Source organism: Felis catus, chromosome B1 (assembly GCF_018350175.1).
Source record: "Felis catus isolate Fca126 chromosome B1, F.catus_Fca126_mat1.0, whole genome shotgun sequence".
Taxonomy (NCBI): domain Eukaryota; kingdom Metazoa; phylum Chordata; class Mammalia; order Carnivora; family Felidae; genus Felis; species Felis catus.
Window position 1 is genome coordinate 43254678 of NC_058371.1, and position 25203 is coordinate 43279880.

The 25203-nt window shown below is 35.9% G+C and overlaps 1 protein-coding gene across 2 annotated transcripts in view; it reads right to left on the reverse strand.

Annotated features, from left to right (window-relative positions):
- Nucleotides 1–25203, reverse strand: part of LOC101097969 (disintegrin and metalloproteinase domain-containing protein 5-like) — a 128542-nt gene that overhangs the window by 26607 nt on the left and 76732 nt on the right. For both annotated transcript variants that reach the window (XM_006930748.5, XM_019828533.3), the window contains 3 exons: nucleotides 17427–17622; nucleotides 8556–8646; nucleotides 7771–7990 (listed from right to left, as the gene is read on the reverse strand). In XM_006930748.5, the coding sequence (XP_006930810.3) occupies nucleotides 7771–7990; nucleotides 8556–8646; nucleotides 17427–17622 (507 nt within the window). The remainder of the gene's footprint in view (nucleotides 1–7770; nucleotides 7991–8555; nucleotides 8647–17426; nucleotides 17623–25203) is intronic.

A 25203-nucleotide genomic window follows, 5' to 3' on the forward strand; every position in this document is an offset into this window, starting at 1 on the left:
CCCTCCGCCCTGAGAGACGTGCTGTTGCTTGGCCTGGGGAAACTCCTCCTATCCCTTCAGGAATCACCACACTTCTAAATATTTCACATGTCAAAGAAGAACTCCCAAAGGAAGTAAATAACACATAGAACTGAAAGGAAATGAAACTATAGCATATCAAAATATGTGCGGTACAGCTAAAGTAGTGCTGAGACAGAAATTTATAGCACAAGATGCTTAAATTCAAAATGAGGAAAGGCCTTAAATCAATAATTTAAGTTACTACCTCAAGAAACTGGAGAAGAGGAAAATAAACCCAAGGTAAAAGGAAAGAAAGAGCAGAAATTAATGAAACTGAAAATAGGAAAATGATGTGGAAAACCAATGAAACAAAAACATTGTTCTTTGAAAACCCATATTAAACTGATGAATATCTACCAAGACTGAGAAGTATAAAAAGAGAGAACTATCACCAGTATTAGAAATTGAGTCAAGGTTATCACTACCCAATCCTTCAGACATTAAAAGAGATGATAAGAAATACCATGAACAACTTTACAGACATAAATTCAAAAACTCAGAAGAAATGGACCAAGTCCTAGAAAATCATGAATGACCAAAATTCACCAGTAAGATACTGATAACATGAAGATACTTATAACACTGACTTTGAATTCATAATTTAAAAGTTCCTTAGAAAACTCCAGACCTAGATTATTTCAGGGGAGAATTCAACCAACATTTCAAGACCAATTAATATATTTTTTAAATAATCTCTTCCAGAAAATAGAAAAGAAGGGGGTACTTCCCAAACTCATTTTATGAAGTCATATAATGTATTCAGTATCAGATAAACACAGTATAAAGAAAGAAAACTAGAGACCAATATCTCTCATGAACTTAGATACAGAAATTATTCAATAAAATATCAGAAAACTAAATCCAATAATGTATAAAAAGAATTATAAACCATGAACAATTTATATCAGGTATATAAGGCTGGTTCAACATTCAAAAATCTATCAGTGTAATCCAACATATCAACAAAGTAAAGAAGAAAAATCATATGACTACATCAAAGGACAAAGAAAAAAAACATGTGACAAAAATAAAAAAAAAATTAAAAACCCAAGGCACAGGATAAAAGCTCTCAGTAACTTAGCAGTAGAGGACAATTAGTTCAACATGATAAAGAGCATCTACAAAAAGAAAACAAAACAAAACTACAAATAACATCATGTTTAGTGATGTAAAGGCCTAACACTTTCCTCCCTAACATCAGGAACAAGGCAAGGATGTCCACTTTCGTCATTTATATTCAATACTGCACTAGAAGTTTTAGCCATGGCAGTAAAGCAATAAAAAGAAATTAAAAGTATATAGAATGATGAGGAGGAAACAATATTGTCTATATTTCCAAGTTACATGATTTGTCTATGTAGGAAATCCCAAAGAAACTCTGAAAAAAAATCCTGGAACTAGTATGTTAGTTCAGCAACATTACAGGATGCAAGATACACACACAAAGTAATGGCATTTCTATAAACTAACAATGAACATGAGGAAACCAACATTTAAAAGCACAAAAGAATTTCTTTCACTGTGCAAAAGTGTTTTTTTTTTCATGTAGTCCCAACAGTTTATTTTTACATTTGTTTCTCTTGCTTTAGGAGACATCTCTAGGAAAATGTTTCTATGTCAGAGAAATTGCTGACTGTGTTCTCTCCTAAGATTTGTATGGTTTCAGGTCTCACATTTAGATCTTTAATACCTTATGAATTTATTTTTGTGTCTGGTGTAAAAAAGTGGTTCAGTTTCATTCTTTTGCATGTAGCTGCCCAGTTTTCCCAACACCATTTGTTGAAGAGACGGTCTTTTCCCCCATTGTATATTATTACCTCCTTTGTCATATAGTAATTGACCACACAAGCATGGATTTATTTCTGGGCTCTCTATTTTATTTTATTCTATTGATCTATGTGTCTATTTTTGTGCCAGTACTGTACTGCTCTGATATTACACAGCCATAAGAAATGATGAGATCTTGCCATTTGTGACAATATGGATGGAGCTGGAGGGTATTATGTTAAGTGAAAGAAGTCAGACTGAGAAAGACAAATATCATATGATTTTACTCATATGTGGAATCTAAAAAACAAAAATGGGTAAACAAACAAAAAAAGCAGAATCAGCCTACAAATACAGAGAACAGACTGATGGTTGACAAGGGAAGTGGGGGGGATGAGCAAAATGGGTGAAAGGGAATGAGAGATACAGGCTTCTGGTTATGGAATGAACAAGTCATGGAATAAAAGGTGAAGCACAGGGACTACAGTCAGTAGTACTGTAAGAGCATTGTATGGTGACAGATGATAACTACACTTGTGGTGATCATAGCATAACATAAAAAGAAGTTGAATCCCTAAGTTGTACACCTGAAATTAATGGAACGTTGTGTGTCAACTATACAAAAAAAAGTTCTAATAATTACAATCATTCAAAAGAAAATGAAAAAAATATGTATACACTTAAATAATGTACCGGATTGGTTTTTTGAAGAATGCAAAATGATGATAGAAGTAATCAAAGAAAGCTTTAATAAATGGAGAAATATTCCAAGTTCATGGGTTGGAAGTTCCAGTGTAACAAAGATGTCAATTCTCTATAAATTGATATGTTTAATGCAATTTCTATTAAAATTTCAGCAAGTTTGGCTTGTAAGAAAAAAAGAAGCTTACTCTAAAATTATATTGGTAAGTACAAGTGATAGAATACCTAAAACAATCTTGACGGAATAAAATGAAAGGAATCACTCTACCACAAAATAAGGTTTCTTATATAGCTAACGTAATCAACACTGTGTTATTGGTAGAGGAACATAAAACCAATAAAACCCCAGAAATATACCCACATAAGTATGATCAATAGTTTCTGAACAAAAGTGCAAAGCAATGTAATGAATGAAGTGTAGTTTTTTCCACAAATGGTACCAGAACAATTACACAACTGTCGTGGCTAATTTTACGTGTCAAGTTGGACAGGCTATGACGCACAGTTGTTTGATGTGAAAGGTATTTTTCAGGTGCAATTAACATTTAAGTCAGGAGACACTGAGTAAAGCAAATTACCTTACATAATGTGGGTGGGATCCATCTAATCAGTTGAAGGCCTTACGAGCAAAGACTGACGTTTTCCCAATAAAGAATTATTCTCCTGATTGCAACACAGAAACCAACCAGGGCTTCCATCCTGCTGCTCTGCAGAATTCAGACTCAACACTGTAATATCAACTCTTAACTGAATTTACAGACTGCCTGCCTGCCCTATAGATTTCAAATTTGCCAACCGCCCACAGTTAAATGACCTAATTCCTTGAAATAAGCCATTCCTCTGTCTCTGTAAATACACACACACACTATTCTGTTTCTCTGCAGAACCATAATGCATTATCCACAATCTTGACCTAAATCTTGACCTAAATCTCACACCTTATTCAAAAATTTACTCAAGATAAAGAACATTTAGAAAAACACATAGGAGAAAACTTTGGGTATCTAGGACTAGGCAACGCGCTTTTTGAGTTGACTTGAAAGTGTGAAAGCCCATGTGAAGAGGATGAAAATTAAGCTACAGATTAAAAGAAAATATTTATAAGCCACATAACTGATAAAAAAAAAACTAGCATCCAGTATAGAAATCTCAAAACTTGACCAAAAAAAAAAAAAAAAAACTGGGCACCTTGGTGGCTCAGTCAGTTAAGCATCCAACTCAATTTCGGCTCAAGTCATGATCTTGTGATTCATGGGTTCAAGCTCTGAGTCAGGCTCTGTGCTGACCATGCAGAGTCTATTTGCGATTCTGTCTCACACTCTCTTCCCCTCCCTCGCTCACTCTCTCTCTCGCAAAAATAAATAAACTTAAAAAAATCCAACCAGAAAATGCAAAAAGGACTTCAGGAGACATTTTATTGACAGTGATATACAAATGGCAAATAAACACATGAAAAGATATACATCATTAGCCATTAAGAAAATGCAACTTGGGGCGCCTGGGTGGCGCAATCGGTTAAGCGTCCGACTTCAGCCAGGTCACGACCTCGCCGTCCGTGAGTTCGAGCCCCGCGTCAGGCTCTGGGCTGATGGCTCAGAGCCTGGAGCCTGTTTCCGATTCTGTGTCTCCCTCTCTCTCTGCCCCTCCCCCGTTCATGCTCTGTCTCTCTCTGTCCCCAAAAAAATAAATAAACGTTGAAAAATAAATTTAAAAATAAAAAAAGAAAATGCAACTTAAGGGGCGCCTGGGTGGCTCAGTCGGTTAAGCGGCCGACTTCAGCTCAGGTCATGATCTCTCGGTCCGTGAGTTTGAGCCCTGCATCGGGCTTTGTGCTGACAGCTCAGGGCCTGGAGCCTGTTTCACATTCTGTGTGTCCCTCTCTCTGACCCTCCCCTGTTCATGCTCTGTCTCTCCCTGTCTCAAAAATAAATAAGATGGTAAAAAAAAATTTTTTTAATAAATAAATAAAAAAGAAAGTGCAACTTAAAACCACAATGAGATATCACTATCCATCTATTATTATGGCTAAAATAAAAATTATTGTTTATACCAAATGCTGGTGAAGATGCAGAGGAACTGGATCTCTCATATCTTGCTGATGGGTATGTAAAAAGGTACAACCCTCTGGAAAATAGATTTGCAATTCCTTAGGAACTTATACATTGGCCACATGGCTCAGCAATTGTACTCCAGGAAATGAAAACTTACATCCACACAAAACCTATACACAAATGTCAATAGCAATTTTATTTGTAATAGATGAAAACTGGAAAAAACCCAAATACTCTTAATGGTTAAGAATGAATAGTTAAGCAAACTGTGGTACATTTATGCAACGGAATATTACTCAGCACTAAATATGAAGAAACTATTGACACATGCATCCTCCTAAATAGATCCCAAGGATATTACCCTGGGTGACAAAAACTAATCTCTACAGGTTACTACATGATTCTATTATTATAACATTCTCCAAATGACAGAATTATAGAGATAGAGAATTGATTAGAATGAGGGATTAGGGATACAGGGGAGAGGTATGAATACAAATAAAGCCATTAGACAGTTCCATTTTTGTGATGGAACAGTTCTGTATCTTGATTGTAGTGGTGGTTCCATGAATATACACATGCTATAGAATGGCAAAGAACTACACACACACACACACACACACACACACACACACACACACACACTCATATAAAAAGAGATGAAATCTAAATAAGGTTTATACCAAAGTCAATTTCCTGTTTTTTATACCATACAGGTTAAAGACATTAAGACAATCTAGGTGAAGGATAGGCAAGGCCTCTCTGAACTATTTTTACTTTCCATTAAAGTGTAATTATTTCAAAATAAAAAGTTTAATTGAAAAAAAAGGCCACCAATAACTGTGGCTAATTCTAAGTAAACAGATTCTGTGTAATGGTTATTCTTCTTCATATTTTTTGCCATTTCAAAAATTATTCAAAGATATATTACCTTTATAATTTACACTTTTATTAATTTTGTATTATTAAAACAGTGAAAACATATTATAATCATTAAAAATACTAGAAATAAGTGTTCTGAAATACAAAGAGAATTTACCTCTACGTGATGATAGTATGAATGCTTTTTTCCTCTTTTTCCTCTTCTCTATTTTCAAGTCATTTTGTATTTTTTTATAATTTAAAAATTGCATTAATTTTAATAAATCAAATAAAATTCAGCCAGAAAATATAAAATATTAAGGAAGCACTCTAAAGCTGATTAATTCCAACAAAATGTGTTAAGCAAAAAGTGCAAAATCATATATAGTATACTAATTTTTGTTTAATAAAAGAGATATAAAAAATGCACGTATCAGCTCCACTGTGCAAAAACTAAAAGGTAAGATAACTAGAAATTAAATAAAAACTAAGATAATAGAAACAAATAATAAAAACTAATTGTTTTTCTATTGGGAGTAGGGGAGAGTAATGGGAATGGGATAGAAAGTTTGTAGGAATGGGAATGGAGTAGAAGGATAAAAAGATGATAATTCTCTGAGTATAATCATATATAGTTCTGAATCTTAAAAATTATTTTATATTTCACATATCAATAACTAAAATAAAATAAAATGAACAAGGACAAGGGAAAATCCCAAAGCGTACTGTTTTCAAATAAATAATCTAACCACATCACGTAGGAAAAATGAATTAACCCAAATAATTCTTGAATAAAATATTTTTTATTTCTTTTGTTTGGTTTTTTGAAAACAGTCACAAATATGAAAAGGTAGGAGGCTAGAATGAACCTTATATTGTGGATTCAATTTGGAAGTATAATTTTGACCTCATTCTTTTTAATGTAGGTATATATAGAAATATATATATATATATATATAAATACATACATATATACACACACACACACACACACACACACACACCCATATGAGTGTAAGTGTGAATATATATACATGTATACATACACCATATATTCATATGTATTTATCCATATGTTTACATAGACATGAATATTATAAAGACATAGATTTCCTAGCTCTGTCTGTTGATAGGACCAGAAGCAGTGACACTCCAGTAGAAAAAGCACAATTAATACCTAGATCTTGTTTTCTAAATACCATTTCCCATTCAGATGAACCAGGGCTTCTTAGAGAATGGCTGATTTTAGAAACTGGGGTAGGAAACATACAATATGAATGAACATCTTGTGATTCCAGAAAGTAAGGAAGCATTCAAAAAGAACAACAACAAAAACTCAAAATGTTAGGAGTTTGTCAAAGAGACACATGAGTCAACTAAAAGAACTCCCAATGGCCAAAGCTAGAAAAAGTTGAACAATGAAAGAAATACAGTAGCACTGGTTTATAACCCAGACTATAACATAAATATCCATGAGTCTATAATCTTACAAATAAATGATTGAATATATAAACGGAGAAAAATAGACGAGCTATTGAGCCCCTAAGGTGAAACATAACTTCCTACTCCTGAAATATGGACTATGCATAGTAACTTCTTTCAAGGAAGGACAACATGGAAAGGGAAATAAAGAGTAATTTTACAGTGAGAAATCTGACAAACATTACATCAGGCAAGCCATCAAGGTTAAAATCAACAAGTTATGTACATTTGATAATGATATGGTGAAAAGGCACTTTACCTCTGTGGTCTTCCTCCCAAGCCTAATCATTAAGAGAAACATCAGACAAATCTTAATTTGAGGGACATTCTACTGAGTATCTGACCAGTTCTCCTCAAAACTGTCAAGGTCATCAAAAACAAAGAAACTATGAGAAACTGTCAAGAGAAGCCTAAGGATACATAACTAATAATTGTAATGTGGTATCCTGAGTGGAATCCTGGGAAAGACTTTAGGTAAAAGAAATCTGAATGAAGTATGGAATTTATTTAATAAGAATGTACCAACATTAGTTCACTGATTATAACAAATGTACCATATTATGGTTAGATGTTAGTATCTGGGAAAATAGGATGTGCTGCTTATGGGGAAAGGTGGGCAAGAGGGAAATTTGGGGAAGTAATGCTATGTTCTAAAACTGGATGTGGTGATGGTTGTACAATTCCATACATTAATCAAAAGCAAATATTTGTACACATCATGGGTAACTTTTATGGTAAATAATATCTCAATAAGTCTGTTTAAAAATGAATTGTTTGGTATATGTTCAAAATGAGTATAACCATAAAAAAATTCTTAAAACACTTTAAGTGTTGTTGTTCTAATTACCATATCAGGACCACACACAGATCCATCTTCTACAAATGTATCATCTCTTTCTTCAGGACTGTCAATTGTTGTCCATGGATTTTTATTTGCCTTGTTTTGGTTCCGATATGTAGATACACACATTTCTTCCCGTACATGTGTGTAAATCACAGATAAATTTGCACGTGACACTAATTCTTTGTGTGGCCAAGCACAAACTAATTTTCCACATAGAAGATGACTAGAAGCATAAGGCAGAAAAAATATTCTCTTTTTACTGAAATAACATAGATTGCTGATATACCTAAGTTTTTTTAAAAAGTGTCTTACTAATTTAACTCCAGGTCTCAATAATTTTCTCTCAGCAAATTTTTTGAGCACAGTGACTTATGTATGATGTGACTCTTTTTGTTTTGTGAGGCGAAGTGGCAAGGGAAAAATTAATGATATTTGCAACCTGACAGCCCTGATCTGTCTGATATTAGCTTATGAAATTTGAGCAAATTATCACTGTTTTTCACTTCTGTGAAGTGAATTGAGCAAATTATCACTGTTTTTCAATTCTGTCATTAGTAAAACAGGATAAATAATTCTCACTATAAATATCGTTGTTATAACATTATAGGCACTGAACACATGTTATTTGTAGGCAATGGGTAATACTGTTCAGCTCAGATCATGAAACAAAGAAATGTGTGATAAACTGCCATATAATAAGATATAAGATATATTATCATATACATTCTAGGATCTTGGCAATATATAACCAACATCCCAAACACAATTATAATTTTCTAAATACATACGCATATCTACAATGGTTTCGGCCACAGTTTCCATATCTATCTCCTCTTGAGTTTACTTCATCATAACAAGCAAATGGAGCACCTCTAGAAGCTGAAAGAAAAAAAATTTAAGTAAATTACAAAACATAATTCCAACAATCATTATATAAATAATAAACTCACTTTGGAAATTATAATGTGATACCTAAGGAGGCTTATAATTGCCTAGCATTAAAAAGTTGCTGGAGTAGATCTGATTAAAAAGAGAGCTTCTCATTTAAATCTATAGACTTTGTTCTGCACCAAACAGAAAATAACCAGCAAAATTATTCAAATGCTGTTACATTATTAGGAATATAAGTAGCCATAGCTCTCTCTTTGTCCTCTAAATTGTTTACTTTCTGTCTTAGTTTCCTATCCAGTGTGAAAACATAGTTTGTTCTTAGTCCAAATGAAACAGGAAAGAAAGAGTATCTATAATGCAATGCTGATAAGAAACCCAAAGAGCATTTGGCTTAACTCTTCTTCTTCCACACTTAAGCCCTCATCTCTGTTTCCTAGTATGCTAACAATCACTAAAAAAAGAATTTTGAAGGGCTCCAGTCCCAAGTGGCAACTTACAAAGACCCTGAATTCTCCTCCTTCCATGGACACACCAAATCTACATCTATTTATAGAGAAATTCCTCCTGAAGAACTGAGTACTGAGTGAATGGCTTCTACACAATGAAAGACAGAACGACCATAAAGAGAATCACAAGAGAGGTGGAGACATGGTAGCAGAGGAAACTTCCACCCTTGATGCTCCAGTAGGGAGGGATAGGACTGAGGGACCATGAGCAGATTCATCTGCCCTGAAATCACAGGGGGAAAAGATGCAATTTAAAAGAGCAACTAAAATATAAAAGATGCAGTTCTAGAACTCCGCCAAATACTAGGAGAGCTGCTGGAACTCTCTATGGGTCAGAGGGGCTGGCAAGCACCACAGTTAACATATCCCCTCCACCTTGATAGCATAGGCAAAAGCAGGATCCTGATACCACAGCTGACAGTTTTCTCAGTGAGATCTGGGTCCTTGGCCCATACCAGCCCTGGACCCTATTGGCACAGATAAAAAGCTGTGGTTTAAAGGAGCAGCTAGAATATAAAAGAACTAGCCTTAGAATCTTGCCTCATGGCAAGGAAGTGACTAAAACTCCTTTGGGTTGGAGGGGCTGGCAAGCACCACGATTTGCATCCTCTTTCTACCTTGATAGCATGGACAGAAAAGGGGCCTGGGTGCCCTAGCTGGTCTACTACCTCAGTGAGTCCCAGGTTCCTAGCCCATGACATCCCCAGTAATCCCACCAAGGTGGCCAAAGCCACACCAGGGCACCCCTGGTCCATGCTCACTACAGTTCCAACCATCTTGCCCAAGTGACATAGGTGCAAAGCACCCGGGGAACACACCAGGCCCATACCACCTTGACTATAGATGGATTTATGGGGGCACTCCCAGCTCAGAATGCCCTGGGACCTCCCAGCTCACACCTGCTTTAGCTCCAGCCACCCAACAAAGTGCCCTGGGAACCTCCAGCCCATGCCCTGCCTTGCTTTAGATACCTTGTGCATGGAGTGCCCTGGGACAACATGACCTTCACCCACTTCAGTTTCAGTTCTGCACTCTGTGCAAAGAGCTCTGGGACTCTCCCCTCTCCTTCCCACTGCCAGTTTGCACCCACTTCAGCTTGCAAGAACAAAGATCAAGGTTAGTTGAAGGAAGGAAAGAATAAAGATCAGAGTAGAAATAAATAAAAAATTTAACAAAAAAAAAAAAACAGAAGAGATCAATGAAATCAAGAGCTTGCTGGTTCTTTGAAAAGATAAACAAAATTGATAAATCTTTAGCCAGACTCATCAAGAAAAAAAGAGAGAGGACTCAAATAAATAAAATCAGAATGAAAGAGCATAAATAACAATTGACACCACAGAAATACAAAGAATTATAAGAGACTACTATGAAAAATTATACGCCAACAAATTGGATAATCCAGAAAAAAATAGATAAATTCTTAGAAACATACAATCTTGCAAAAGTGAACCAAGAAGAAATAGAAAATTTAGGGGCATCTCAGTTAGTTGAGCAACTCTTAATTTTGGCTTGGGTTGTGATTCCAGCATCATGGGATCAAGCCCCATGTTGGGTTCTGCACTGAGCATGGAGCCTGCTTGAGATTCTCTCTCTCTCTCTCTCTCTCTCTCTCTCTCTCTCTCTCTCTCTCTTTCTCTTTCTCTCCCTCCCTCCCTCCCTCTGCCCCTCTCCCCTGCTCATATAAACTCTCTTTCTTTAAAAAAACATTTAACAAAACAAGAAATAGAAAATCTGAACACACCAATAACTAGTAATGAAATTAAATTAGTACTCAAAAAACTACCAAAAAATAAAAGTCAAGGTCAAGAATTCTACTAAACATTTAAAGTATAATTAATACCTATTCTTCTCAAACTTCCAAAACATAAAATAAGAGGAAAGTTTCAAATACACTCTAACCACATAAACATACTACAAAACAAAAACTGCAGGTCAATATCTCTGAGTAACATACATACAAAATCCTCAATAAATATCAGTAAATCATATTCAACAATATATGAAAAGGATCATCCACCACAATCAAGTGGGATTTATTCTGGGGATGCAGTGATGGTTCAATAATGTGGATACACCACATTAACAAAATGAGGGATAAAATCATATGATCATTCGTCAAATGCAGAAAAAGTATTTGACAAAATTCAATAACCTTTTATGATAAATCTCAACAAAGTGGGTTTAGAGGGAACATACCTCAACATAATAAAGGTCACATATGAAAAATCCACAGCTAACATCAGACCCAATGGTGAAAAACAGCACTTTTCCTCTAAGATCAGGAAAAATACAAGAATGTCCACTCTCACCACTTTTATTCAACTTAGTACTAGAAATTCTAGCCACAGCGATTAGACAAGAAAAAGTAATAAAAGAAATTCAAATTGGTTAGGAAGAAGTAAAACAGTTACTATTTGCAGATACTATATATAGAAAAGCCTAAAGACTCCACAAAAAAAACTATTAGAAGTAATAATTCAGTAAATGTGCAGAATTCAGTAAAGTTGCATGATATAAAATTAATATGCAAAATTTTCTTGTGCCTGTGTACACTAACAATGAAGTAGAATAAAGAGAAATTAATAAAACAACTCCATTTACAATTGCACCAAAAAATAATAAAATACCTAGGAATAAACTTAACCAAGGTGAAAGACCTGTACTCTGAAAACTAAAGCACTGACAAAAGAAGTTGAAGATGACACAAACTAATGCAAGATTCCATGGTCATGGATTGGAAGAATCAATATTATTAAATTTTTCATACTACCCAAAACATACACATTCAATGAAATCCCTGTCAAAAATTCAACAGCATTTTTCACATAAATAGAACAAATAATATTAAAATTTTTATGGAAGCACAAAAGACCTCAAACAGCCAAAGCAATGTTGAGAAAGAAGAACAAAACTGGAAGTATCACAATCCCAGGTTTCAAAATATGGTGCAAAGCTGTAGTAATCAAAACAGTATGGTACTGGAACAAAAAGAGACACATAGATCAACAGAACACAATCCAGAGACCAGAAATAAACCCATACTTACATTGTCAATTAATCTATGACAAAGGAGGCAAGAATATACACTGGGGAAAAGGCAGACTCTTCAATAAATAGTGCTGGAAAACTGGACAGCTACATGAAAAGGAATAAAAATTGGCCTACTTTCTCACACCATTCACAAAAATAAACTCAAAATGGATTAAAGACCTAAAGTAAGGCACAAAACCATAAAACTCCCAGAAGAAAACACAGGCAGTAATTTCTTTGACACCAGTCATAGCAGCATTTTTCTAAATATGTCTCCTCAGGCAAGGGAAAGAAAAGCAAAAATAAACTATTAAGACTACATCAAATTAAAAAGCTTTTGCACATCAAAGAGAACCATCAACAAAGAAAAAAGGCAAGCTACTAAATAGGAGAATATATTTGCAAATGATATACCCAATAAAGGGTTAAGATCCAAATTATGTAAAAAAAAAAAAAAAGATTCAAATTATGTAAAGAACTTACACAACTCAATACCAAAAATAAGCAAACAATCCAATTTAAAAAGTGGGCAGAGGACCTAAATGGACATTTTCCAAAGAAGACATGCAGATGTCCAACAGACACCTGAAAAGATACTCATCACTAATCATCAGAAAAATTCAAAGAAAAAACAAAATGAGACACCACCTCATACCTCTCAGAATGACTAGAATCAAAAAAGACAATTAAAGACAAGGATGAACAGGGAGGGGGCAAAACAGAAGAGACTCATAAATATGGAGAACAAACAGGGTTGCTGGAGGGGTTGTGGGAGGGGGGATGGGCTAAATGGGTAAGAGGCACTAAGGAACCTACTCCTCAAATCATTGTCGTACTATATGCTAACTAATTTGGATGTAAATTTTAAAAGTAAAAAAAATAAAAATATAGACAAGGATGTAAAGGAAAAGGAACCCTTGTGCGCCTTTGGTAGGAATGTAAATTGGTATATCCACTATTGAAAATAGTATGGAGGTGCCTTGAAAAACTAAAAATAGAAATATCATATGATTCAGTAATTCCACTCTTGTGTATATACCCAAAAAAACAAACAGACAAAAAAACCATAATTCAAAAAGATACATGCATCCCTATGTTTATTACAACATTATTTACAGTAGCCAAAATATGGAACAACCTAAGCATCCATCAATAGATGAATGGTTAAAGAAGATGTAATATTCTCTCTCTCTCTCTCTCTCTATATATATATATATATATATACACACATATATGTGTGTGTGTATATATATGTATAAATATGTATACATATGTATATATATACACACACACACACACACACAATGGAACACTACTCAGCCATAAAAATAATGAGATACTGACATCTGTGACAAAATTTATGGACCAAACGGTATTATGCTAAGTAAAATAAGTCAGAAAGAGAAAAACAAAAACCATATGATTTCACTTATATGTGAAATCTAAGAAACAAAACATGTACAAAAAGCAAAAACAAAAAGCAGAAACAGACCCATAAATGCAAAGAATAAATTAATGGTTGCCAGTAAGGAGTATGGGAGATGGGCAAATGGGTGAAGGGTAATGGGAGATACAGGCTTCCAGTTATGGAATTAATAAGTCATGGGGATAAAAAGTAAAACATAGGGAATATAGTCAATGGTGTTGTAATAGTGTTGTATGGTGACAGATGGTAGCTACACTTATGGTGAGCACAGCATAATGTATAGAGTTGTTGAATCACTACGGTGTACACCTGAAACTACTGTAACATTATGTGTCAACTATACTTCAATTAAAAAAAAAAGAATTATTTTTTTGGCTCAGTCAGTTGAGTTTCTGACTCTTGATTTTGGTTCAGGTCATGATCTCAGGGTCATGGGATTGAGTCCCACATCTGGCTTTATGCTGAGCACAGAAACTGCTTAAGATCCTCTCTCTCCTTCTGCCCCTCTCCCCCACTGACACTCTCTCAAAATAAAAAATAAAATCTTAAAAAAAATAATTACTGAATTTTAAAATCAGGAAGGACGCCAATGTGCACCTACTTCACCCCGTCTTATGTTTAGTTATGTCTAATTTTTAAATCACAAAAAATTCAAATGTAATAATAGCTGCCCCATCACTTTTACTTGGTTATTTAGAGGTGTGTTGTGTTGATCATGTTAGTCACATGTAATAAAAACTGAGATCTTTTGTTGTCACCACTATTAATTGGCAATGGAGCTCTCCTTAGCAACTTTACAGTTCTCATAGTTGAAGAACATGCTCAATAAACTTCATTCTCTCCTGACACAACCTATACACATAAAGGATGCTACAAAACACAATCTACAAATAGATTTGTGAGCAGAATCTACCATAATAAGCAATTCTCTTTTGAAAAGGCCTACTCTTGAACCCACCCAATAAGTAATTAGCATCTGTTTGCTTTGTCCCAAATTACTGATTTGATTTGATTTGGTTTGATTAAATCTAGTTCAAACTTCTCAAATCCTCCAAATTCTACCCAAGGACCAGGATTAGAATGGTGCAAAATTTAAATTTAAGGAGGTAGAGTAACAAAAACTCAATACTCAAATAACATCTTTATTTCCCCCATTATTTATTTTTGAGAGAGAGACGGGGGTGGGGGGGGAGAGAGGAGGGACAGAGAGAGAAGGAGGCACAGAATCTGAAGCAGGCTCCAGGCTTCGAGCTGTCAGCACAGAGCCCAACGTGGGGCTCAAACCCACGAACTGTGAGATCATGACCTGAGGCAAAGTCTTACTCTTGGTTTTGGCTCAGGTCATGATCTCGCAGTTTGTGGGTTCAAGCCCCACATCGGGCTCTGTGCTGACAACATGGAGCCTACCTGGTATTCTCTCTTTCTCCCTCTCTCTCTCTGCCCCATACTCTGTCTCTCTCTCAAAAAACAAAATAAAAATTAACTAAAAATTTGAAAGCAACCCAAGTGTTCATCAATGGATGCATGGAAAAATAAAAATGTGCTATATACACACAAACAATGAAATTTTATTCAGCATTAAAAAGGATAGAAATTTTGCAATATTCTACAACATGGGTGAATCTTGAGGACATTACGCTAAGTGAAATAATCAGCCAGTCACAAAAAGACAAATTCAATATGATTCTACTGATATGGTACCTAGCATAGTCAAAATCAAAGATACAGAAAGTAGAATGGTGGTTGCCAGGGACTGAAGGAGAAAGAATGGAAAGTTATTGTTTAATAGGTATTGAGTTTCAGTTTTACAAGATGAAAAGTTATGAATGGCTCAATATGGTATACTTTATGTTACGTGTATTTTAACACAATAAAAAATTTGTGGAAAGACAAAAGAACCCATTTCATTTGATATGTAGACATTGTCTTATATATTATTTAAAATAATTCAGCTAAAACAGTTTTAAAGCTTCATTGCATTATTTTCTTACTCAGAAGCCCATTACTAGTTAGTATTTTACTCTTAACATCATCTTTTAGGTGTTTACATCTAAAATTTAATTTCTTAGAGCTTGGGAACAATTTTCCCATCTTCTGTTCTTCCTAAAATAGACCTGATATATAATAAATATATGTGGATTTTTTGTTAACAGGGAAACACAAAAAGAGGGATGTCTTATGCCACCATAATGCTGGCATTACTACCTTTAGCATTTTGTGTAAGGCAGGTCTAGTGATCATGAATTCATTTGGCTTTTGTTTGTCTGGAAATATTTTATATCCCCTTAATTTTTGAAAGTCAGTTTTGCCTGATATAATATTCTTTGTTGGCAGCTTTTTCTTTCAGTGCTTTGAATATATCTTCCCACTACCTTCTAGACTGTAAGATTTCTGATGAAAACTTTCCTCATAGTCCTATGGGGGTTCCTTTAGATGTAAAAACTTACTTTTTTTTCTACTTAAAAAATTCTCTCTTTGTCTTTGAATTTTGGCAATTTTATTATAATGTATTTTATGGATTTCTTTGGGTTTATCTTATTTGAGGTTATTTGGTTTTTCTCAATCTGGATATCCCATTTCCTTCTTCCAGCTTCAGAAGTTTTTAACCATTATTTCTTAGAATATGCTTGCTTTCTTTCTTTTTTAAAGTTTATTTATTTATTTTTAGGAAGAGTGAGAGAGAGAGAGAGAGAGAGGGAAAGAGAGAGAGCAAGCATGAGTGGGGGAGAGAGAATACCAAGCAGGCTCTACACTGTCAGTTCAGAATCCAATGTGGGGCTTGATCCCACAAACCAAATGTGAGCCAAAAACAAGAGTCAGATGTTCAACACACTGAGCTACCCAGGTGCCCCAAATGTGCTTTCTGATCCTTTTCTTCTCTGTTCTTTTTTCTGGAACTCTCATAATGCGTATAGTCCCACTAATGGTGCTCCATAAGTCCTTTAAGTCACTGTTTCTCATTCCTTTATCTTATTTGCTGTTCTTACTTAATCGTTTCCAGTGACTTCTCCTTGAGTTCATTGGTCATTTTGTTTGCTTGATCTAGTCTGCTGTTGAATACCTCTAACGCACTTTTCAGTTGTTAGTGTATTATAAGCATCATGATTTCTGTTTGGTACTTGGGGATCTGGACTAATGGATCAAGTCTTTGCCTCCCAAATAGAAAGCTGGGAACTAGGATTATTTATCTACTCACTTGGTGGTGAGCAGGAGGAGTACCATTGATGTCTAATAGCTCAAGCTGCTACCCCTGTTGCCCCTGGACATCTAGACAGTTCAGACCCATCAGAGCTCCCAGAACTGGCAGGACAGATTCCAGATGTTTGGGCATCCCCCTTGAAAATGTATGCATGTTGGATATCTAAGCAAATCCTTCTCTGCTGGGTGAAGCTGAGAGCTAGATGTTTTCTCCCTGCTTGTAAGGCACTGCACTGTGGTAAGAATCTCTAACGAGAGGGTGTCTTGAATCTCCCTACTGGCTTTGGTGAGCTCTGCTTTGTTCTAGTAAAAACCTTGTTTCATTTAAGCCTAAACTAAACCCCATCACCACAAATTCTATATAATATTCTGACAAGTTGCATTTCCAGTTGAGGTTTCTTCCTTTGCAAACAAGAATTCCATATAAATTCTGGGGTTTTTTTTTTTCATTTTTCAGAATCAAGAAAATTTTATTTCCTTTAACACTAATACATACTAGGCAAGATGTCACTCATTAAAAATCACATTTACTTTTGTTCTATAAAATTGAATAACAAAGCTTGTAATAATCAGAATTTAGGAACTAAGGAGAAAGTTATGGTCATTACCTCCTCCAATCAATTCTTTACACTGTTTGGTAAATATGCGACATCGTCCTTTGTAACAGAAGGAATCGCCCGAATCACAACTTTGTCCATTACGTGCATAAGTGTCAGGCATACAGTGTGGGGAAACTCCATTGCAATATTCAGTGAAATCACATTCATCATATGATTTCCTACACTGTATACCAATTGATTTTAGCTAGAAGGGAAAAGGAACATAAGAAAAGATTATGCATCAATGATACTCAAGTTCTACTTCCCTTCAAGTTTTAAATTTTCACTCATTTACTTTTTCCTAAGTTGCTAAGAGCAATGAGAAAATTAAGTCTTCTCATTAACTACTTAAGCATTGCACAGAAATTTAAAAAACTAAATTTACTGTGGATAAAGGAATGGATAATGCTCGTGAGAGAAGTGAGAAACTCAAAGATAAGTAGACTACCATAATTTAAAAAAAAAAAAAAAAGAAAGACAAAAAGCACGGCTAAGGAATTAACATAAAAATTACTTTCAAAAAAGTTACTTCCAACCCATTATGGCTATGCTCACATGGACAGCCTCTGGTTTCTCCATATACTGTTCCTTAAAGCAGAAATCAACCATTTACAAAACAATAAATATACATGATAAAGATTTAGAAAACAGTTTCTAGATGTTTTTAAAGGTAATTTAAGGACACACAGGATATGTTTATTTCACATATCATATTGTAAACAACTGTAAAAAAAATAATGTTCTCAATTACATATCTCTGATCTCTTTAGCACTTATGCTTTAGCTAATAGCTTCCAGGATTCATTTCCTGTATACCTGTCTTCACCAACAAATACCCAAATATCATCACTGCAAACCCTTTCCTCAACCTAAACCCCAGTTCCTCATCGCTATCATCACTATCCTATGCAAACCAAGTCAAATTTGTTCTAGCTTTCAAAGGTCCTAGAGGCTCAACCTCTGTAACATTCACCACTCCCCAAAATAGGTTTTCTGTATACTTTTTTCCATGTTGGCAAGTATTTGCGATATATAACAATTCTGACACAAATTCTTCAAGTGATGGGTGGGAAGACAAAACACAATACTTGGGTCACCCAAGCTTATAGAGTTAACAATCAAATAAAAAACAATGATCAAAATTGTTTCTAAAGGAAAATACATATAAGTATAATGAAAAAGTATTAATATTACTTTCTTTAAAATATGCTTCCTGTTATAAATATGTATAAATGGAAATATTACATTTATTCTAATTTCCTCTATTGTTATGACTGTCTTTTATAGCAGTTTAAGGGCCACAGAAAATATGAGGGGTAAGTACAGAGACTTCCCATATAACCCTTGATCAGCACATACAAAGCCTCCCCTCTAATCAACATCTCCAACTGGAGTGGTACATTTGTTACAATTGAACTTATGTGACACATCATAATCACTTAAAGTCCATAGTTTACATGAAAGTTCTTTCTTGTTGTTATATATTTTATGGGCTTAAACATATGTATAATGACATGTATCTATTGTTATGGTATCTTACAAAGTATTTTCACTGCCCTAAAAATCCTTCATGCTCTGCCCATTCATCTCCCCTTCAGTCCCTGACAATCACTGATTTTTTATGGTCCTTTTTGTAGTCTGACCTTTTCCAGAATGTCATATATTTGGAATCATAGAGTCTGTAACTTTTTCAGATTGGCTTCTTTCACCCAACTTCTTTTTCAATACTACTTATAAATGTGCAGTTCCTCAAATGTTTTATCATCCTACTTGCTCCTTTATTAAGTGGTGTTAATTTTTCTTTATTTGGCTCCCTAATTCCAAAATGGCCCTAAAACTTAAAAATGGCTGACTCCTTGTTTCTGAAGTGCTTTCTCTTAAAATCTTTTTTGTTTTTTTATTTTGTTTTTAATTTATTTTTATTTTTTGCCAAGACTTTCAGTCTGTACACGTAATGTGTCATTCATTGTCAGGGCTATGACCCTTTACACAACTAATAAGGAATGGGTGGGTTAATTTATTGCCTCTGACCACCACACCAGCCTTGACTGCATAGTAAAGAGAGTATTATGTATATCAGAAAATTCATAGCTTGGGCTATGTACCTTTTGATAATTAGGCCCAACGACTATTCCAGTCTCAATAGCACTTGTTCACATATCCCTGTTGATACAACTGGTTTAAGTTATTCCCTTTTGATGCAGCAATGTCAGGAAACTGAGTAATCTTCTATGCTTCTTGTGTTTGATAGGTTAGTCAATTTTTTTAAAGTTACCCTTAATATGAATAATTATGACTAAATTATATCAAATAATGGAAAAGAAGAGGAGAGTAACATCAGCAAATGTTAGAATAGGAGATTCCTGGCTGCATATCCACACAGAAATGCCTGTTTTAACAACTACCTTGAATGACAATCTGGCTGAAAGGTTCTCTAGTCCCCAGGTGAAGCAAAAAATCTGAGAGTAGATTCATTGGAAGATGGTAAGAACAGTTTGATTTTACCCACATTATCCGTTACTCAAGGTGGCACAGCTCAATGCCAAGAGAGACTCTTGGCTTGTGATTTCTCTGACAGAAGAAAATAAAAGTGATGAGAAGCTGGTTTCCCCAACCCTGCAAAACACTGTCCAAGAGACCTACTTTTATCTCACCCGACTCAGACCACTTAGGGAATTGGCATACTTAAATAGTCTTGGGATACCAAGGAGTAGGGAAAAGAGATGGGGATTCACATCAACTAGCACATAGATTACAACAACCAGCCACATATCTAATTAACTGTCTTACAGACTTCAGCAAGAACCTCACCCATGAGCCAACAGGATGCGTTATCTGAGGACACCCACAACAAGCCAACTAACACCCCCAGTACTCCACACTCACAACCTGTCGCCAGAACGACAAACTCTCCAGCAGATGTCACACATGAGGCTCCAACAAGTGGGCAGAATCCTGCAGATAACACATGGATATCAGCACCTGGCTGGACTTTGCTGAATTGCACAACCTTGAACACTTCAAGGCACTGTTTTATGGAAATTTTCTGAGGGGCTCTCCATAGCCATACTGACTTTCTGGGATTGAGAGAAGGTGTACAACCCTAAACTCTGGCCCTCTGGAGGTATGAAACAACCCGAAGAGGAGTGGAACAAGCACACCCATAAAAAAGGTCTGAGAGACCCCCAAAACTCTAGTTGGTCTGACTACTGACTGGTTTCTTTCTCTCTCGAAGCCAGCTAGTAAACACTAGAAGAGATGTGAAACACTTCAATTGTGAAGGCAGCAGTTCAAGACTTCAAGAAACATCAAGAATCAAGGAAATGTGATGCCAACAACAGAGGTCTTGTGGAAGACAAATGAAAGAAATGGAAATGTACAAAGTGTCTGACAAAAAATTAAAAATAATCATCATAAGCTCAGACAAGAGAGCACAGATAGACATAAACAAAATCAGGAAAACAATACATGAATGAAATGAGAAGTTTCACAAAGAAGAGAGAATTTTTTTTAAAAAGAACCAAACAGAAGAAATTCTAGATCTGAAGAATACAATGACTGAACTGAAAAATTCTATTAAAAAGCTTTAAAGGCACAGCTGATCAAGCAGAAGAAACAGTTAACTCAAGGGCAATCATTTAAAATTATCCAGTCAGAAGAACAAAAAAGAAAAAAATATTAAAGAGAGTCTATGGCTTGGGGCAGTTAATATGGTGTAGTAAGGGGATCCTGGGTTTGTCTTGTCCCTTGAACATAGCTAGATGGACATCAAGCCATTTTGAATACCTAGGGAATTGATCTGAGGACTAACAGAACAATCTGTATAATTTGAGGGAGAGAACACAACAGGTACATGGTGCAAAGAGGTGAACTGGGGGAGAGAATAGCCACAGTGCCAGTGCCACAGAGGGGAGACAGCCGTTTTCCCAGAGAGGAGAAAGATGGGAGGTAGGAGGAGAAGTGCATCAGATTTGCATAAGAAAGCACTCCCCCCTGAAAGCAGCAAGAGAGAAAGAGTGAAAACATCCATAGGGGACTGCATAAGAAAACTGTTCCCCAAAACCACTGACAGAGGAAAAAGGACAGTTTCAATACCACCAGTATTTTCTACGAAGAGTGGAGCACAGAGTCTGAAGTTTCAGAGGTCAGCCCCTGGTGATGTTCCCAGGAGGAAGTAGGGTGGAGCCCCTGGAGTGTGCAGAGCCATCTGAGGATAACCTGGGTTGCTCAAGGAGAAGCAGTTCCCCTGCTTGGAGTATGCTTGGTAGAGATGATACAGCCTCTCTATGGGCAAAAGACAGGGCTGGCACCATCAAGCTGCCACCTTCACCCATTCACCCGTAAAGGAACACAGACACTGGCTGAAGGCAGCATACCCTGGTGCCAGTTGTGTGTTGTGACTTCCCATTAACTCTGAGCCCCTGCCACTGAGCAGTGGCATGACTATTTCCTGAGACATGCTGGCCACAGTGTGGTGACACCCTCCCCCAGAAGATCACTGCGTCCAAATCCCAAGGGTCTCTGAAGTATTTTGAAACACAACCATACCTGACATAAAATTCTGGAAAGAGATGCTGCCTGGTAGGCAGACACCTGGGACACAGGGGAAGGCAGGGTGCTGACAGAAGTGGGGGATACAAGAGCGGTGACTGATATGCAATCCTGTGTCTGTGAGGGCATGAATTTCCTACTCTGGAGACTAGACAGTAGTGTGAAGCCATTTTCACCTTTAGTCCACCAATACTGTCGGACACCAGGAAGCTAAAAAGCACGACCAAATGGAGAATGGAGCTGTTACACCAAGAGCCCACACACTCCCGGCCCTCGAGGCACATCTCCACTAGAGCAAGTAGGATTGAGAATCAGAACAGCAAGCTCCTCCCTCAGAAGACCAGCGTGAATCCCTTTCATGAACTTAATCTACTGCCCACAGACTGCTGCAAGGTTTTAGCTCTAGGGGAAACTGGATCTAGCTTCATTTGGGTTTTGTTTGTAATTTGTTTATTCATTTTTCATTGTTGTTGTCGGTTTTTGCTGTTGTTGTTATTTTTCTTTTGTGTCTTGGATGCAGAAAGAGCAAAATTTTTTATTTTATTTTTTATTTTTAAAATTTTTATTTTTTGCTCTTTTCTCTGTTTTCTATGAAGCTTGTGTTAACAGGAAGACCAAAACACACCTAGGATCTAGCTTCCTTTATTTGATTTTTGCACAATTTTTGTTTTTATTTCATTCTATTGTTGTTGTTGTTGTTGTTGTTGTTGTTGTTGTTGTTGTTTCTTCCTCTAAAATGACAAGATGGAGGACTTCAACTCAAAAGAAAGAAAAGAAGAAATGATAGCCAGGGTCTTAGTAAATGTAGTTATAAGTAAGATATCTGAACTAGAATTTAAAAGAACAATGATAAGGATACTAGGCAGCTTTGCAAAAGCATAGAATACATCAGATAATCCCTTTCTGCAGAGCTAAAAGAGCTAAAATCTAGTCAGGCTGAAATTAAAAATGCTATTGCCAATATGCAAACCCAAATGGAGGCCATAAAAATGAGGATGGGTAAGGCAGAGGAGTGAATTAGTGATATAGAAGATAAAATTATGGAAAATAATGAAGCTGGAAAGAAGAGGGAAACAAAGATCAGGGACACAAAAGCAGAATTAGGGAACTCAATTACTTATTAAAACATAATGACCTTTGTATAGTAGGAGTGCCAGAAGATAAAGAGAAAAAAGGGGCAGAAGGTTTATGTAAGCCATTTCTCACAGAAAACTTCCCTAATCTGGGGAAGAACACAGACTTCAAATCTGTGTTCCAAGAAGCACCAAGAACTCCCATTAAATTCAACAAAGGCCAGCCATCACCAAAACATATCATAGTCAAACTCACAAAATACAAAGACAAGGAAAGAATCTTGAAAAAACTTAAAAGTCCCTAAACTATAAGGGATCAGGTTGGGATCAAGTTCACAGCAGATCTTTCCACAGAAACTTGGCAGCCAGAAAGGAGTGGTAAGATATATTCAATGTGCTGAATGTAAACAATATGCAGCCAAAAATACTCTATCCAGCAAGGCTGCCATTCAATATAGAAGGTAGAAAAGAGTTTCCCAAACAAAAACTAAAGGACTTTATGACCACTAAACCAGCCCTACAAAGAAATTTTAAGGGGGAACCTTTGAGTCAGAAAAAAAAAAGACCAAAAGCAACAAAGGCTAGAAAGGACGAAAGGACATTACCAGAAATATCAATTCTACAGGTAACACATTGGCACCAAATTCATCTCTTTCAATAATTACTCAGAGTATAAATGGACTAAAGGCTCCAATAAAAAGATATAAGTTATCAGAATGGATTAAAAATAAAAACCCTCAGGAAAGTAGGGATAGAAGGATCATATATCAAGATCATAAAAACCATATACTAAAGACCCAACACTAATATCACCCTCAATGGGGAAAAACTGAGAGCTTTCCACCTAAGGTCAGGAACAAGACAGGGATGTCTACTCTCACCACTGTTATTCAACATAGTATTGGAAGTCTTAGCCTCAGCAATCAGACAACACAAAGAAATAAAAGGCATCCAAATCAGCCAGGAGGAGGTCAAACTTTCACTCTTCGCAGATGACATGATACTCTACATGGAAAACCCAAAAATTCCTCAAAAAAATGGCTAGAACTGATCCATGAATTCAGCAAAGTTGCAGGATATAAAGTCAATGCACAGAAATCGGTTGAAGTGACAGAAAGAGAAATCAAGGAATTGATCCCATTTACAGTTGCACCAAAAACCATAAAATACCTAGGAATAAATCTAACCAAAGAGGTGAAAAATCTATACACTGAAAACTATAGAAAGCTTATGAAAGAAATTGAGGAAGACACAAAAAAATGGACAAAGATTCCATGCTCCTGGATAGGAAGAACAAATATTGTTAAAATGTCGATACTACCCAAAACAATCTACATATTGAATGCAATCCCTATCAAAGTAACACCAGCATTCTTCACAGCTAGAACAAATAATCCTAAAATTTGTATGGAACCCAAAAAGACCCCAAATAGCCACAGTGATCTTGAAAAAGAAAGCCAAAGCAGGAGGTATCACAATCCCAGATTCCAAGCTATACTACAAAGCTGTAATCATCAAGACAGTATGGTACTGGCACAAGAACAGACACTCAGATCAATGGAACAGAATAGAGAACCCAGAAATGGACTCACACACGTATGGCCAACAAATCTTTGACAGGGCAGGAAAGAATATCCAATGGAATAAAGACAGTCTCTTCAGCACGTGGTGCTGGGAAAACTGGACAGCGACATGCAGATGAATGAACCTGGACCACTTTCTTACACCATACACAAAAATAAACTCAAAATGGATGAAAGACCTCAATCTAAGACAGGAAGCAATCAAAATCCTCGAGCAGAAAGCAGGCAAAAACCTCTTTGACCTCACCTGCAGCAACTTCTTACTCAACACATCTCTGGAAGCAAGGGAAACAAAAGCAAAAATGAACTATTGGGACCTCATCAAAATAAAAAGCTTCTGCACAGCGAAGGAAACAATCAGCAAAACTAAAAGGCAACTGACAGAATGGGAGAAGATATTTGCAAATGACATATCAGATACAGGGTTAGTATCCAAAATGTATAAAGAACTTATCCAACTCAACACCAAAAAAACAAATAATCCAGTGAAGAAATGGGCAAAAGACATGGGCATGGACACTTCTCAAAAAAAGACATCCATATGGCCAAACTGACACATGAAAAAAATGCTCAAGATCA